This window comes from Chenopodium quinoa, unplaced genomic scaffold (assembly GCF_001683475.1).
Source record: "Chenopodium quinoa cultivar QQ74 unplaced genomic scaffold, ASM168347v1, whole genome shotgun sequence".
NCBI lineage: Eukaryota > Viridiplantae > Streptophyta > Magnoliopsida > Caryophyllales > Amaranthaceae > Chenopodium > Chenopodium quinoa.
Window position 1 is genome coordinate 3,932,748 of NW_018744991.1, and position 17,637 is coordinate 3,950,384.

The 17,637-nt window shown below is 39.5% G+C and overlaps 3 protein-coding genes across 3 annotated transcripts; all 3 read left to right on the forward strand.

Annotated features, from left to right (window-relative positions):
* Positions 1-215: 215 nt before the first annotated feature.
* LOC110707072 (probable galactinol--sucrose galactosyltransferase 1) lies at positions 216-4,422 on the forward strand. The gene is made up of 13 exons (XM_021885105.1): positions 216-738; positions 821-1,056; positions 1,149-1,239; positions 1,390-1,438; positions 1,544-1,633; positions 1,739-1,848; positions 1,980-2,105; positions 2,204-2,626; positions 2,719-2,860; positions 2,955-3,022; positions 3,128-3,262; positions 3,383-3,600; positions 3,708-4,422. Exons 1-13 carry the CDS (start codon positions 539-541, stop codon positions 4,082-4,084), a joined length of 2,265 nt encoding a protein of 754 aa, XP_021740797.1. The 5' UTR covers positions 216-538; the 3' UTR covers positions 4,085-4,422.
* Positions 4,423-6,549: 2,127 nt separating this feature from the next.
* Positions 6,550-14,670, forward strand: LOC110707076 (probable amino acid permease 7). Its single transcript, XM_021885109.1, has 8 exons — positions 6,550-6,673; positions 6,767-7,000; positions 7,090-7,183; positions 7,468-7,591; positions 13,228-13,318; positions 13,437-13,570; positions 13,668-13,895; positions 14,016-14,670. The coding sequence occupies exons 1-8, from the start codon at positions 6,583-6,585 to the stop codon at positions 14,418-14,420; spliced, it is 1,401 nt and encodes a 466-aa protein (XP_021740801.1). The 5' UTR covers positions 6,550-6,582; the 3' UTR covers positions 14,421-14,670.
* A 93-nt stretch (positions 14,671-14,763) lies between these two features.
* On the forward strand, positions 14,764-17,308 carry LOC110707074 (probable amino acid permease 7). Its single transcript, XM_021885107.1, has 6 exons — positions 14,764-15,333; positions 15,463-15,793; positions 15,880-16,094; positions 16,207-16,340; positions 16,464-16,685; positions 16,768-17,308. Exons 1-6 carry the CDS (start codon positions 15,252-15,254, stop codon positions 17,167-17,169), a joined length of 1,386 nt encoding a protein of 461 aa, XP_021740799.1. The 5' UTR covers positions 14,764-15,251; the 3' UTR covers positions 17,170-17,308.
* Positions 17,309-17,637: the final 329 nt, after the last annotated feature.

The window sequence follows — 17,637 nt, forward strand, 5'->3', positions numbered from 1 at the left end:
AACTCCTACTATTGCCAATTGGTTTTAGTATGGAAGCTTCAAAACCTTGTTTGTGGACCAAACTCTCTTCCTCTTTATTTGAGTTGACCATACCCATTTCATATTGTTTCGAAATTTAACAAATATTTTGTTAGAATGAAAATTCAATTTTATTTATAGTTTTAATTCCACAATCTAGCATTTTGTTGAAAATATGATGCTCTAGCTTTGGATTTGTCACCCAACTTCCTTCAATACTTTCTAATGCCTTCCTTGAAAATGCGTTGATTTTTTTTTTCTTTAATTGTTGGTATTTTCTACTTTTGGCTTTTGATTTTCTCTAATAAAAAAGCTACAGAAGTTGTGTACTTTTCTTCCGAGAAAAAAAAAAAAAAAAAAAAAAAAAGAGTTTGGATTGGAGTTGAATTCCCGCCATATTGTTTTTTATTAAAAAATCTGAATTGTGTATTTGTAGAATTATACTGATATATGGAATCCCTTTGCTAAAGTGAGTATAAAAAGAGAGGAAGTGGTCTCGAAAACATAATCAAGATCGAAGATGACGATTGGAGCTGGTATCAATGTTACGGCTGATAATAAGCTGGTGGTGTTCGGGAAAGAGGTGCTCTCCAATCTTGATCACAACATCTTTTTAACACATCATCACTCTGCCGGAGATTCTTCTTCTGCCGGAGCTTTCATCGGCGTTGCTTCCAATTCTCCAGGAAGCCGTCATGTCTTCCCCGTCGGCAACCTCCGGTTTGTTTTCTCCATCTCTATTTATTATTATTGATGAAAGTTTGTTGATTTCGTAATCTGATTGGAGATTTAATTTTCCCAGGGGGTTGCGGTTTATGTGCGTATTCAGATTCAAATTGTGGTGGATGACTCAGAGAATGGGTAATTGTGGAAGAGACATTCCTTTTGAAACTCAATTCTTGATGCTCGAAGCCAACAACAACTCTGCTCCAAATGCCGCCACAACCTACGTTGTGTTTTTGCCCATCATTGAACATAATTTTAGAGCTGTGCTCCAAGGGAACGCCCAAGACGAGCTCCAAATATGCCTTGAAAGTGGTATCTATATATAATATTACTCCTTTGTGTCAAAAAATGTATTAATTTTACATATCATGATCATAATTCATAACTAACTGTTGGCATTCCAGGATGCCCTCAAGTTCAAAATTTTGATGGGACTCATTTGCTCTATGTGGCTGCTGGTTCCGACCCTTTTGATGTCGTCTCCAATGCCGTCAAGTAAGCTTCAAACATCCTTCTCATTAGCTTTCTACTAATAATTTAGGAAATTCTACACTTCTGGTTTGCTTTCATCTTCCTTTGGTGTTATTTTGATTGATCATGTATGTTGCTGTCATATGCTTTATGTAAATACTCATTCTTCTGCAGGAGTGTAGAGAAGCATCTTCAGACATTCTGTCATCGCGAAAGAAAAAAGGTACTTGTGAGAGGTTCTACTAAGAAACCATTACCTGATTTAAGTATAAACTTGTGTACATCTTATTGTTGTTCTAATTAACTTCTTTGATGTAAAATGGTTCAGATGCCAGATATTCTCAACTGGTTTGGCTGGTGTACTTGGGATGCATTTGATACCAATGTTACCTCACAAGGAGTCAAGGAAGGATTACAAAGATATTAACTATTTTACACTCCCTAGCTAAGTGCCTATGACATGATTTGCTTGACTGGAATTGTAGATCTGTCAACTGATTGTATTCCTCAATTCTTTATATTTAGTTTTGAAAAGGGTGGAGTTTCTCCAAAGTTTATTATTATTGATGATGGATGGCAATCGGTAGCCATGGATTCCGATAGTGTTCCATGTGAAGAAGATAATTGTGCCAAGTGAGTGTTCATTCTTTCTTTTATTCTTATTTTTGTACCTATTGTATTGTGTCCTTGCTTGTCAGTTGGGCACTTTGGTCTGACTGCAACTTGTTGCTTTTTAACATGTATATTTTTCTTCTTCTTTGCAGTTTTGCTAATAGGCTGACTAACATAAAGGAGAATCACAAATTTCAGAAGAGTGGTAAAGAAGGATCTAGAGTGGAGGATGGCTTCCGTGACATTATAACTGAAATTAAAGAAGATCATGAGATTAAGTATGTACAATTTCTATTTCACATCCTATCTACTCTGTATTTTTTATAAGAATCCCTTATTCAGTTCTAAAATTCATTGAGTTTGTGCTGCTTTATAGGTATGTTTATGTGTGGCATGCAATAACAGGGTACTGGGGAGGTGTTAAACCCGATGTTGCTGATATGGAACATTACGAATCCAAGTTAGTCTACCCAAAAACATCCCCAGGTGTTCAATCTAATGAGCATGTGGATTATCGGGATAATTCCTTGGTAACCATGATGAAAAATGGACTTGGGCTTATGAATCCTGAAAAGGTTTTCAGCTTCTATGATGAGCTTCACTCATACCTTGCCTCAGCTGGTATTGATGGGGTGAAGGTTGACGTCCAAAGTGTCCTTGAAACACTTGGTGCTGGGCATGGTGGAAGAGTCAGTCTATCTAGAAAATATCACAGGGCCTTAGAGACTTCAATTACCAAGAATTTCCCCGATAATGGAATAATATCTTGCATGAGCCACAACACTGATGGCTTATACAGGTACTCATCGTAGTCTTTACTTTCATCTTCTTTAAGGTCCTTTCGTCTTTCTTCTTTAGGATTCATTTTGATTTAGTTCATTGCTGTTTCAGTGCCAAGCGGGCCGCAATTATTAGAGCATCTGATGATTTCTGGCCTAGAGATCCAGCGTCACATACCATCCACATTGCTTCAGTTGCATACAATACAGTTTTCCTAGGGGAGTTTATGCAGCCAGACTGGGATATGTTTCATGTAAGTTCATGCAGTGTGATTCTTTTTCCCCTATTCTTTCTGTTATCCTCAATTTTTGTTGGATTGAACTTGAAATTGCAATTTTCCATGGCAGAGCTTGCACCCTATGGCTGAATACCATGGAGCAGCTCGTGCAGTCGGTGGTTGTGCAATCTATGTTAGGTATGTTATTGCTTTTTGAATCAATTGAATAGCAATCACTCTTTTTTATCAGTCTAGATTTTTTCCATATGACTATATTTATAATTTCCTGGTTGATTTATCCAGTGACAAACCTGGACACCATGATTTTGATTTACTGAGAAAGCTTGTACTTCCTGATGGCTCTATATTGAGGGCCAAACTGCCTGGGAGACCCACCAGGGATAGCTTGTTCACTGATCCTACTAGAGACGGTAAAAGGTACTCCGTAATATTTATTTGCTGCCACCTTGAGGCAAATCCTAACATATTAAATGTACGTGATCCTGTTTTCTTCTCATTGTTCTGTTGTCTGTATTTTAATGACTTTTTCCTGTGAAGTCTTTTGAAAATATGGAACATGAATGATTACACTGGGGTGATTGGGGCTTTCAACTGCCAAGGAGCTGGTTGGTGTAAGGATGGAAAGACAAATGTAATCCATGACGAACAACCTGATGCAGTTACTGATGTCATTAGAGCTCGTGATGTAAATTATCTTAATAAGATTGTTGATGCTGGATGGAATGGAGATTGTGTTGTATATAGTCATCTTAGAGGTATGCTTTTTATAGAAATCAGTTTCATGGTTTACCTTGAGAGTTGTACAAGTCAATTAATTGGTGAGATGGCTTATGCAATTCTACTTGAAATAATTTTATTGCAGGAGAGGTTGTATATCTTCCTGAAAATGCATCACTTCCTGTCACATTGAAAGCCAAAGAATATGAAGTTTTCACAGTGGTTCCTGCAAAGCAGTTGTCAAATGGTGTCATTTTTGCCCCAATTGGGCTGACTAAAATGTTTAACTCTGGAGGTGCAGTTAAGGCCTTACAATATGAGGCAGAAGGAAGCGCTGTTATTAGCCTGAAAGCTCGCGGTTGTGGTACATTTGGGGCATATTCCTCAGTCCCACCAAAAAAGTTTTGCGTAGATGATGAAGAAATAGATTTTAATTACGAGAAGGCCTCTGGGTTACTGACCTTAACATTAAGAACTCCAGAAAAGGAATTGTACCCCTGGAATATCAGAATTGAATTGTAAACAAAAAAATTTAATAATTGTTGTACTCAGCATTACATACATGACGGGAGATCTTTATGTTGCTCCTGGGAAATCAGTTTTCCATGAAAAAAGATTGAATGACTAGATCTCAGCTAAAAATTTGTTGAGGATGCTGCTAGATTATGCAATGGACGATGAAAATCTTCAAGGACAGCATCAGATTAGTTTGTAATGTCAGGTTCGATAAGTTGCAACATCTGCTAGTTAGGAAATTGGTATGAAGCAAACCCTATAGATCAAAGGGTCAATTCAAGAAATCATTGTACATGGAATTTGGCTGAGTTATTATATGAGTAACTTGTTCTTAATCTTTCCAATTCTGACATGTCTATCTAAACCTTGCATTAAAAAAAGTGTGTGTTGCATCTTAATAGCTAAGGATATTTTGCAGTCTGTTCCCTGGAATTGAATACAAATACTAAACTGAGGGTATGTTTCCGTTAATACTTGGTATAAATAAGAATAAACATATTATGTTATTACTGTCACTCACTCATAGTTAAATTGTTGTTAACGTATACTGGTGTACACAAAGTTTGAAATTATTATAATAATAAACTAGAATTTTCCCCTCTTACATTACTCAAATAAGTTGTCAAAATAAATTTAACCAAATTAGGAGCAACACACCGTATATGCAGAGAAGATTAAATAAAAAGCACTGGAAAGTAAAAGACAAGGGAGCATGCATAAAAGGGGTGCATTAGATGCCCACGTATTCAGGGTTAAATGACACGGAGACCTGCGATATGCATGTTTGTATATACCACTTGTCAGTTGTCACTTACAAAAGGCTGCCTATTATATATTCATTATATCATAAAATAAATAAATAAATATATATTCAAGGGTTGCTGCATTAGCTTTTAGCTGAAACTTGCATGCATCAAGCCACCAACTCACAACACAAGTATAACTTGGTAGTATTTAGTTACCTGTGAGAGTTTGTTTGTTACAACTTACAAGAAAGAAAGCAAAAGTAGAATGGAAATGGCAGCAAGTGATGAACAAAGGATGATACCAATTAGTAGTTATGATGAAGACAAGACTGCATCATTTGGGTGGTTAAGAAGAGTGGTTGGTGCGACGGCAGCAGCGGTGGTGGTAGGAGGTCCACTGTTGGTGGTAATGGGGATAACAATGGCAGTAACACTGAGTCTGACAGCGATTGGGTTCCCAATCATGGTTATATGTAGTCCTCTATTGATAATACCAACTTTCATTTTGGTCACTTGTATTGCAGGCTTTACTCTTGCAGCTGTCATGGCTTTGGCTGGCATATCTACCTTAAATTGGGTGTTTCGCTCCATCCGCCATCGCCTTTACATACATGGTAACGGTGCTGGGAAAGCAGAAGATACTATGATGACAGAGGAGGACGACGACGCGGCTGTTGCAGCTGCACAGTATCTGCAGCAAAAACAGCAGCGGAAGGACGACGAGGAGGATGAAGAGGAGGAAACAGTTGGCAACAAGGATGGAGATAAAGATAGTGAAGAAGGTATTTTGGAGAAACCGAAAGAGGATGTCACCCCTGACGAATACGATGCAACTCCTCCTACGGCTGCTACTGATGCTGATGCTACAGAAAAGAAACAACAAGCGCAAAAGGTTAAGAAGACAAAAACCCCTAAAAAGAAGTAAGGGGTATCAAGGGATAGATTATATGTCACTTACATTTTGGTAATTTGGTTAATTGGAATATCGAGTTTTTGTTTTCTTCAATTGGATTATCAGTTTTTGTTTTCTTTCTTGTCAATAGTTTATTTACTTTAATCAACAATCTTCACTTATGTTTTGCTTTCAAGTTTTGATAATGCAAATAAATAACTGGTTGAATTTTTTAGATAATTTGAAAAAGTATATCAAGTAATAAGCGCCTCGTATCGTGTTTGTGTAGGACAATTCCTAATTTTGTAGTGTATTTTGATGCTTATGTTATGCGGAAAGTCCAAAATAACAATTTATACATGTGCATTCCTATTCCAACAATTAGCAAAATGTCATTCAAATAATGAAACAAGACAATTTGTGGACTCTGTCACAGTACCCTTGCTCCTTTATGTTTAAATTTCAATCTATAACCAAGTATTTAAACAGTACCCTTGTACAGCCAAGTATAATTATGATATTGCATGTTAGAGTATATCCGTTTGGCTTATATTTGGTAGGTTGAGCAGCTGACAACCCATTTCAGTGAATTTTCAACACTATTCTGTATATATGCTTTAACGTTTTCAAATTTGAGGCCAAGGCAGACAGCAGTAAAAGTTGAGTAATACGTACGTAGTATATGTACGCAGACAGGACCAATAATTGTTAATTGTTACGAGTACATGCTCAAATATGGACCTTACGTGCAGTGGGATCGGAGATTGAGACTTATCACCAACCACACTCCCAAGTTGCAATCCCATTCCCCATACTAGTTGTTATATTTGTATGATTAATAATAATAAGAATAACTCATTCATCAGATGGCAAAAAGCACTTCTCTAGAGATATCTTCCACTTCCACCTTCATCACTTCCTCTTTTGATCGTGATGATGATGCTCCAAAGAGAGCCGGTAATAATCTTACAATCCCATCCCACTCTTATTTCTATCTCTGCCTTCAGTAATGTCTATCTCTTAAGTCTGCAATTATCCCCAACTTAACAGGAACTCTGTGGACGAGCATTGCTCATATAATAACGGCTGTTATCGGATCTGGTGTTCTTTCCTTGGCATGGAGTACCTCCCAACTAGGATGGATTGTTGGCCCGCTTTCTTTGCTCTGCTTCGCATTCGTTACTTACGTATCTGCATCACTCCTATCTGACTGTTACAGGTCTCCCAACCCTGTTACTGGTGTCCGCAACTCATCCTACATGGATGCTGTTTCAACCATACTTGGTATCCAAATATTATACCCTACCTCATCCAAACCTTTTTTACCAAAAAAATAAAATAGATGCATTGATTGTCTTAAAGTGACTGTACAGGAAGGAAACAGCTATGGTTCTGTGGTTTTCTACAATATCTAAGCTTGTATGGTGCCGCTGTTGCGTATGTAATCACTACTTCAATCAGCATCAGGTATACAAATCAACACTCCTTACTTTCCTAATTTTAACATATAATCTTTTCATGCTTAGGGACGACCTTTTCTTTTTTACTCTTAGATCAATTTCCTTTGTCAGAAGCAAGGGGAATAGAGCTATGAATCATTGAAAAAGGATGTTTTACATTTATTAGCTTAATTAATTTTTAGTTCATATTTTTTCTTGAATGAGTCTAATTAAGCAAGCTAGTCTATCCTCTTTTTATATTATATTTCACTCTGAGTCTCTAATCCACTTGAATTAAATCCAATGATACAGAGCAATTCAAAAATCAAACTGCTACCACAAACAAGGACACCAAGCATCTTGCTCTTATGGAGATGGCATTTACATGCTGCTGTTTGGATGTGTTCAGATCATAATGTCTCAGATACCTGATTTCCACAATGTTGTGCGACAGCGGAAGCAAAGGTCGAAAACAAACAAGAAAACAATAAAGAAATTCAATGCAAACAATAAGAACAACACCAAGAATTTACGTGGTTCACTATCGATGTGATAGCTACGTCCACGGGCACCGAGATCGAATGATTTCACTATAAACTGCAAAGATTACAAAGATGATTCTTGTATTTCTCAAGAACGGCTCTCACTCTGTCTCTCTTCACCCTAATACTGATATTAGGGAGGTTTTATATTAATCCCTAATTAAAAGATACTTGGGCAAAAAGATAATAAAATAAGATAACCTAAAACCGCAAAATCCGCGTTCCGTATTTTTCCTTCTCCGCCCGGTCAGACCGGGCAAGGTCTGCCCGATCGGGCGCGAGAAGAAAACTCCATACGAATGCTTCAACGTATCCAACCCCCACCGCCCGGTCAGACCGGGCAAGGTCTGCCCGATCGGGCGAAGGCTCGCCCGGTCGGGCGAAGGCTCGCCCGGTCGGGCGCGAGAGCAGCTTCTTCAACGAATTTGCCAGGCACCTCTTCTTCTTCCGCCCGGTCAGACCGGGCAATGTCCGCCCGATCGGGCGGACAAAGCTACGAAGTACGAGTCACCTAATATACTTATCAACAATCTCCACCTTGACGAGAACTCGTAGTCAGCAAACGACCCCATCAAGACATAGTGAAAAACATCTCAAGCCAAACCCGATGCAGGACTCATGCATAAGCCATACATCCCGATAAGTCTTCAACCAAGACCCATCACATACTCGTCTCCAAGTATAACAACTCATAATGCTCCACCTGCATCACAAGCCCCGGGCAAGCTCCACCTTAATGCCAACACACCTACACCAGGAGCTCCCCAACTTCGCCCCTCAGGGCCTACTACATCACGTAGTAATCAATATTTAGCAAGTCTAAGCAATGTTTAAACTTGCTAAACGGAACAGGCTTAGTGAAGAAATCAGCCGGGTTGTCAGCAGTCCCAATCTTCTTCACCTTAATCCTCTTGTCAGTACGCAAGAAATGATACCTGACATCAATGTGCTTCGTCCGATCATGGTGTACTTGATCTTTAGCTAAGCAAATCGCACTTAGACTATCACAATATACTGTAGCAAAATCCTGTGCAATACCCAGTTCACCTACTAGGCCTTTGAGCCAAATAGACTCCTTAGCTGCAGAAGTTAAAGCCATATACTCAGCTTCAGTAGTTGACAACGTAACTGATGACTGCAATGTAGACTTCCAACTAACCACAGAACCACCCAAAGTGAACACATAACCAGTCACAGACCTCCTGGTATCCACATCAGCTGCATAATCAGAATCACTGTACCCAGTGACCAAGCATTCCCTACCATTCCCGTACACAAGACCAATATCAGTTGTCCCTCTCAGGTAGCGAAAAATCCTTTTCACCCCTTGCCAGTGTTCCCTCCCAGGTCGAGCCATAAACCTGCTTACAACACTAACAGCATGCGCAATATCCGGCCTAGTACAGACCATAGCATACATCAAACAACCAACCGCGTTTGCATATGGAACTCTAGACATATAAGACAACTCCTCCTCTGATTGAGGTGACATAGACAAAGACAACTTACAACTAACAGTAGTTGGCGTACTTATAGGCTTCGATTTTTCCATCCCAAAACGAGACAGAATCTTTTCAATGTAGCTTTTCTGAGTCAAGAAAAGCTTACCTCTAGCCCGATCCCTGTAGATCTCCATACCCAAAATCTTCCTAGCTGCACCCAAGTCTTTCATGTCAAACTCCGAGTTAAGCATCTCCTTTAATCTAGCAATATCAGATTTATTCTTTGTGGCAACCAACATGTCATCAACATATAACAAAAGATAAATCATGGAACCATTATCCAGCTTACTATGATACACACAGCAATCATATGAATTCCTGTCAAAACCTTGTGAAACCATAAAAGAATCAAACCTTTTGTACCACTGTCGGGGGGATTGCTTAAGTCCATACAATGACTTTAGCAATCTGCAGGCATAGTGTTCCTTTCCAGGAACTTCGAATCCTTCGGGCTGCTTCATCAGAATCTCCTCCTCCAAATCGCCATGAAGGAAAGCCGTTTTAACATCCAACTGCTCCAGCTCAAGATCAAAATGTGCTACAATTGACAATAACACACGGATAGAAGTATGTCGAACCACAGGTGAGAATATCTCAACAAAATCAACCCCTTCTACCTGACTGAACCCCTTAGCAACTAGCCTAGCCTTAAAACGTATTTGCTCAGTTTCCGACAACCCTTCTTTCTTCTTGTAAATCCATTTACAACCCACAAGCTTCCTCCCTTCCGGTACTTTTACCAGTTCCCACACTCTGTTCTTGTAAAGAGACTGCATCTCTTCACCCATTGCGGCAAGCCATTGCGCAGACTCACTACAACTAATTGCTTGTTTATATGTGGCAGGTTCAAATGACTCTACATCATCAGCTACACTCAATGCATAACCTGTCATCGCATCAACACAGCAATTTCTTCCCTCCATCTCTTCAATCAATCTAACAGGCTTCTTGATAACTCGTTTAGGCATCTCAAGAATGGTGTCAGGTTGACTAGATGACCCCTGATTAGATTGCTCCACCTCATCCCCAGAGTTAGAATGAGTAGGAGTAATCTCAGGTTCAGGAGTACCCGGCACTGGAACATCAGCATCATCATCAATATATTGTACCCGAGGTAAATCAGCAATGGTAGACTGATGTACCTCAAGTACCCCATCTGTCTGTAATAAATTGTCTCCTTCCCTTCTCAAATCTGAAATCTCTGCATTTTTAATTGAATACATGGTGTTTTCATCGAAAGTAACATCCCTACTAAGAATGACCCGACCCTCCGAAGGTGAAAAAATTCTAAACCCCTTCACACCATCCCCGTACCCAACAAAACACCCCTTCTTGGCTCGTGGATCCAGCTTACCCTCAATAACATGATAATAAGCAACACAACCAAAAATCTTCAAATTCGAAAAATTAGGCAACTTACCACTCCAGATCTCAAACGGAATTTTGGAATCAATTCCAGAATGAGGACCCCTATTAATGACATAACAAGCTGTTAACACAGCTTCACTCCAGTACCTCCTCCCAAGCCCTGCATTAGAGAGCATGCATCGAACTCTCTCTAGCAGTGTCTGATTAACCCGTTCTGCTACACCGTTCTGCTGTGGTGTCTTCCTGACAGTATGATGCCGACCTATACCCTCATCTGCACAGAACTGATTAAACTCGTCTTTGCAAAACTCTAGCCCATTGTCCGTTCGTAGCTTCTTGATCTTCCTTCCTTGTCGATTTTCCACCAAAGCTTTCCATTGCTTGAAAACTTTGAAGGCCTCATCCTTTGACTTAAGCAACCTAAGCCATGTGTATCGGGACTTGTCATCAACAAATGACACAAAATAGTGGTAACCTCCCATACCTTCAACTCTAGATGGACCCCAGCAATCTGAATGGATGTAATCGAGCACTGCATCAGTAATGTGAGCACCCTTGCTGAACTTTGACCTGTGTTTCTTACCAAACACACAATGCTCACAAAATTCAAGGTTGGCAACCTTGACCCCGGATAGAAGACCCCTCTTGGACAATAGCTGCATCCCCTTCTCCCCCATATGACCAAGCCTCATGTGCCAAATCTTAGTCATCTCCTGGTGAGATACAGATGCGCAAACCGCAGAACTAGGCAGTGTAACACCCTCAAAAACATAGAGGGTGTTCCTTTTGATACCCTTAAGTACCAACTCAGAACCTCTGAAAATACACAACTCCCCATCTGAAAACACACCATTGTACCCCAAGTCATCCAGGGTACCCAATGAAATCAGATTCTTTCCTAAAGCAGGAACATGCCGTACATTAGTCAAAGTTAACCTCCGCCCATCAACAGTCCTCAACCTCATGGAACCAATACCTGTGACCTTACATGGAGCATTGTTACCGACTATAACCATACCCCCATTGCGAGGTTCATATGTATCAAACCAATCTCGACGTGGACACATATGGAACGAACACCCCGAATCTAGAACCCAGTTATCAGATAAATCATCAGACCTAGCAGAACTGACTAATGCTAAATCTTCCTCTGAATTATAGCTCTCATTCGGTTTCTCTTCAACTACAGCAGCCTGGGACTTGTTTTTCCTCACCGGACAATTATTCCTAAAGTGACCCGGTTCTTTACAGTAATAACATGTTTTAGTAGTAGTTTTACTAGATCCATCCTTGCCGTTTCCAGCACCCGACCCAGCATTGTTCCCCTTGTTAAACCCCTTATTCTTTTTAGACTTTCCGGACTTAACAAACAACCCACTACCATTATCCCCATTATCACTCGTAGCTTTCATTCTGAGTTCCCTAGTATGAAGTGCTGCCTTCACTTCTTCTAAGGTTATAGAATCCTTACCAACAACAAAAGACTCTACAAAATTCTCAAAGCTAGACGGTAGAGATACAAGTAAAATCAACGCAGCATCCTCATCATCAATTTTAACATCTAAATTACGTAAATCAAGCAAAATAGAGTTAAGTTTTTCTAGATGTTCCCGTAAGGAAGTACCTGACTGCATCCGGAGGCTAAACAACCGCTGTTTCAGTAATAATTTGTTGGTCAACGACTTAGTCATATACAATGACTCCAGCTTCAGCCACAATCCAGCCGCCGTTTCCTGATCAGCCACCTCCGTGATGATTTGATCATCAAGACTAAGTAATATGGTAGAGTGTGCCTTCTCTTCCATAACTTCTAACTGCGAGTCAGTCGGTCCGTCTCCTGACTCCGAAGTAGTACTCTTTGGAGCCAACGGACGCCATATCTGCTGTTGTTTTAACAGAGCCTTCATCTTAATTTGCCATAGCCCGAAACTATTTTTCCCGGTAAACTTCTCAATTCTTATTGTTGAATCTCCTGCCATTGTTATTTTCAAGAAACTCTCCAAGGATTGAACCTGAGCTCTGATACCAATTGTTGTGCGACAGCGGAAGCAAAGGTCGAAAACAAACAAGAAAACAATAAAGAAATTCAATGCAAACAATAAGAACAACACCAAGAATTTACGTGGTTCACTATCGATGTGATAGCTACGTCCACGGGCACCGAGATCGAATGATTTCACTATAAACTGCAAAGATTACAAAGATGATTCTTGTATTTCTCAAGAACGGCTCTCACTCTGTCTCTCTTCACCCTAATACTGATATTAGGGAGGTTTTATATTAATCCCTAATTAAAAGATACTTGGGCAAAAAGATAATAAAATAAGATAACCTAAAACCGCAAAATCCGCGTTCCGTATTTTTCCTTCTCCGCCCGGTCAGACCGGGCAAGGTCTGCCCGATCGGGCGCGAGAAGAAAACTCCATACGAATGCTTCAACGTATCCAACCCCCACCGCCCGGTCAGACCGGGCAAGGTCTGCCCGATCGGGCGAAGGCTCGCCCGGTCGGGCGAAGGCTCGCCCGGTCGGGCGCGAGAGCAGCTTCTTCAACGAATTTGCCAGGCACCTCTTCTTCTTCCGCCCGGTCAGACCGGGCAATGTCCGCCCGATCGGGCGGACAAAGCTACGAAGTACGAGTCACCTAATATACTTATCAACACACAACATGAAATGGCTTTCTATTTTGGCTGCCATCATGTCATTTGCCTACTCAACCATTGGATTAGCCCTCGGCTTTGCTACCATGATTGGTAATCAATCCCATATATTTCATTCATTTTTTAATTCAGCAGTGCATGGCTGGCTTTCCTACCCAGAGTCTCAGAGACATTGCAAAATTTTTCTCATATTAATTCATGGAAAGTGCAGGAAATAGAGAAATTAAGGGAAGTATTAGTGGAGTTCCAGCTAGTTCTACTCTGAAGAAATTGAGCTTATCATTTCAAGCAATTGGAGACATTGCTTTTGCCTACCCCTATGCAATCATTGTTCTAGAAATTCAGGTTGATTTGTACCTGATAAGTGACTACAAAATACAAATGAAGGAATATATGTTTTTTACTAATTAATGAGATGTAATACTGTGGGTTGGGAGTGTAGGACACATTGAAGTCCCCTCCACCGGAAAATCAAACAATGAAGAAGGCCTCAATGGCAGCTGTCTTGATCACCACCTTCTTTTACCTCTCTTGTGGATGCTTTGGTTATGCAGCCTTCGGGAATGATACACCTGGGAATATATTGACAGGGTTTGGATTCTACGAACCTTATTGGCTCATTGACTTTGCCAACGCCTGTATAGTTGTTCATCTTGTCGGAGGATATCAGGTACTTTTTATTGAAATTCTGTATATCAGATATACATATGACATAACACTAAATGTGATAGAATTATGGCAATGATCAAGAACTCTAAAGAGAGATTCAGTTGTCCGTGGTATGTTGTAGGTTTATAGTCAACCAGTATTTGCATTTGTGGAGAGAGGGCTTGCTAAAAAGTTTCCCAATAGCGGGTTTGTGAATGATTTCCATTCAGTGAAGCTGCCGCTGTTGGCCACTGATCTTCAAGTGAGCCTACTCAGACTGTGTTTCAGAACAGCTTATGTTGCATCGACAGTAGGGATAGCAATGATATTCCCGTTCTTCAACCAGGTTTTGGGGTTGCTGGGGGCCATAGGTTTTTGGCCCTTGGCCATATATTTCCCAGTAGAAATGTACATTGTCCAGAAAAAGATGAATGTTTGGACAACAAAGGGTATCTTGCTCCGAACATTTAGTGTTATTTGCTTACTGGTTAGTGTAGTTGCATTAGTTGGATCAGTGGAAGGGCTTGTGAGTGCCAAATTAGAATGAAGACAATGGTTCTATTCTCATCTATCTATCTATCCGTTAACCCGATCTCCATAATTTAAACACTATTAACACAAAGAATAGATTGTTGTTCATTTGATTATCATAGGGATGTACTAACTTGTTCATCTTTTCTTTTCCCTTATTTATCATTGTGATAACTTTGAGCGAGTATACTTCATAGACGATGTCATTAATTTAATCTGTATTTATGTATCATTAATGGTATAGATCGCAACTTGTATTAACTAAATGTCATTGATTTACATGTCTCATTTTTGTCGCGATTTGTAAAAGACAAAAGGTTTACGGAGTATAAAATAAGCAGCACCAAAAAAAATATGAAATACTCTGTAGTACTCTGTATAAAGGCAACAGAGAATATTCTTAAAGTGTGTATGGTGGAAGAAAGGTTAATTAGCAGTCTTAAACGACAGACATTTGTGGTCTAATGAATGGCTGGAATCATAATGGACAAGTAATATATTCCCAAAAAAACTGGAATACTTGACTTGCTTTCTACAAGTGTTGTGAGTACTAAATAATAAGATTAAGTTATAAAATAGCTAACGTAACTCATTGAAACAAAAATAATACACGTAACTAAAATCTAATTTCTATCATTGGAGAGAGGCATTTTTTGATACAAGTTTATGAGTTGTTGCGTTTCCTGCTTTCACTAGAATTCTCCGGAAAAAAAAAAAAAGGGTAATACGGAGTACTATATTTTGTTTCAAATTTTCATCACTCTAAACACGAGTAATAGCAATTGATCCGAAGGCCTATTCTATAATTCATTTACATTCAATTGTATCCCCAACAAAATCTGATCGAATGGGAGAAGATGGAGATAGTAAAAACACCCCTTTATTACTCCAACCATCATCGGAAACACGACATCCCCACAAGAGGACTGGTAATTACTTTATCAATTTTTATTATTGTTGAACAATTTGCATATATATATCAATTTTTATTATCGTTGAACAATTTGCATATATATATTTCATCAAGTGATCATTTAAAAAAAAAATAAAAATTGCAGGGACTTTATGGTCTGCAGTAGCACACATAATAACAGGAGTGATCGGGTCAGGAGTACTATCTTTGGCATGGAGTATGAGTCAGTTGGGTTGGATAGCAGGTCCCATTGCAATGCTGGTCTTCGCCTTCATTACACTCCTTTCTGCATTTCTCCTGTGTAACTGTTACAGGTCTCCTGACCCTGAACACGGCCCTGTCCGAAACCCGTCTTACCTTGAAGCTGTTTACTCTAATTTGGGAGAAACCAGGGCCTGGCTATGCGGCTTCTTTGTTCATATTAACTTATATGGGATTGGAATTGCTTATACTATCACTTCTGCTATCAGCATCAGGTACTTGTTACCATTAGCATACATACTGTTTCAGCTTTTCTGTTTCTCAAGTATCATCTTACACCTGTCTTCATCTTAATTGGCAGAGCAATACAGGAATCAAACTGTTATCACAAGCATGGGCATCAGGCACCCTGCAATTTTGGGGATGCCTACTACATGTTAATCTTTGGCTTTCTACAGATTTTTATGTCCCAGATACCAAATATGCATGACATTAAATGGCTTTCATTAGTTGCTGCTATCATGTCTTTCTCCTATTCCCTCATTGTACTCGGACTTGGAACCGCTCGTGTTATTGGTACGTACATTATCAGACTACCACACAACTTTGTACATGCTAGCTTAGTTTTCTTGAAATACTGTGAAGAATTCTTCGTACTTTAGTAATTTGGAACTGTTAATTGCTCCAGAAAATGGTGTGATTAAGGGGAGCATACAAGGAATACCCACCGCAACTGTCATGGAAAAAGTATGGCTGGTTGCACAAGGAGTAGGTGATATAGCATTTGCCTACCCATACTCCTTGATTCTTATTGAGATTCAGGTGTGCTACTTTGCCTTTTTTTTTTTTTCTTTTCCTGTAATCTGTTTGATATGTGAGGTATAAGAAGTATAATCCAAGGCTTGAACAAAAGTTTAACTCTTTTGGATCTGATTTAAACTGAAGGATACTCTGAAGTCTCCCCCATCAGAAAATGAGACCATGAAGAAGGCTTCTACAATATCTGTTGCATTGACCACCTTCTTTTATCTCCTTTGTGGAGGATTTGGTTATGCTGCTTTCGGAGTTGATACTCCCGGAAATCTTATGACAGGATTCTATGAGCCATACTGGCTGATTGACATTGCTAATGCTTGCATTGTTCTTCACCTTGTTGGAGGATATCAGGTATATCACATTCCAAGTTTTTAAATTACCTAATTAAATTTATCAGATATTGATCATACAATTGCATTTTCTGCCTACGTAGGTATTCAGCCAGCCACTCTTTGCAGCTGTTGATAGATGGTTTGCTCGGAAGTTCCCTGACAATGAATTTGTCCACCATTCACACAGATTGAAGCTTCCACTTTTGCCATCTCTAAGAGTGAACCTTTACAGGCTGTGTATTCGAACAGCTTATGTTGCATCCACTACCATCTTAGCAATAGCATTCCCTTATTTCAACCAAGTCTTGGGGATCCTTGGAGCTCTCATCTTTTGGCCTCTGTCAATATATTTCCCTGTCGAAATGTACTTGAAGCAGAGAAATATTGAAGCATGGACAGGATGGTGGATTGCTCTAAGAACTTTCTCATATGTTTGCTTAGTGGTTACAATATTTGCTCTATCGGGATCTATTGGTGGTCTTGTAAATGCAAAATTAAGTTAAGAGTTACCTTAGTAGTGATCAGTGAAAGGAAACACTAGAAGATTTGCTTTAAGATCTTATGAAGGTGATTCTTACAGGTAGTGAATTGAAGTGGTAAAATAAGCTCTATTTATTTTGGAGTAAAGAGTTTTACAGGAAATCTCATATCCAAACTTTTCTCTATTTGGATTGTACGGGATGAAAAAAAAAAGGAAAACTCAGGGAGATATATTTACTTTCCAATTAGGGGAAACCATTTTCCTCCAAATTAGAAGGGATGCTGTCAAAAAAGATAGCAGAGGAAGACGGAGAGTAGCAGCTAGGTACATTCCTTCTGGCACACCAACTAGACAGAGCTGTTGATATGGCCGTAGTCCAGAAGACTCTAGAGTTTTCCATACCAAATGAAGGATAATCAATTTTTAATCGCATTTTCTATAGGAAAATAATTTTTAGGTGAAAGTGTATTCTGTCCAAACAAACGGAGGC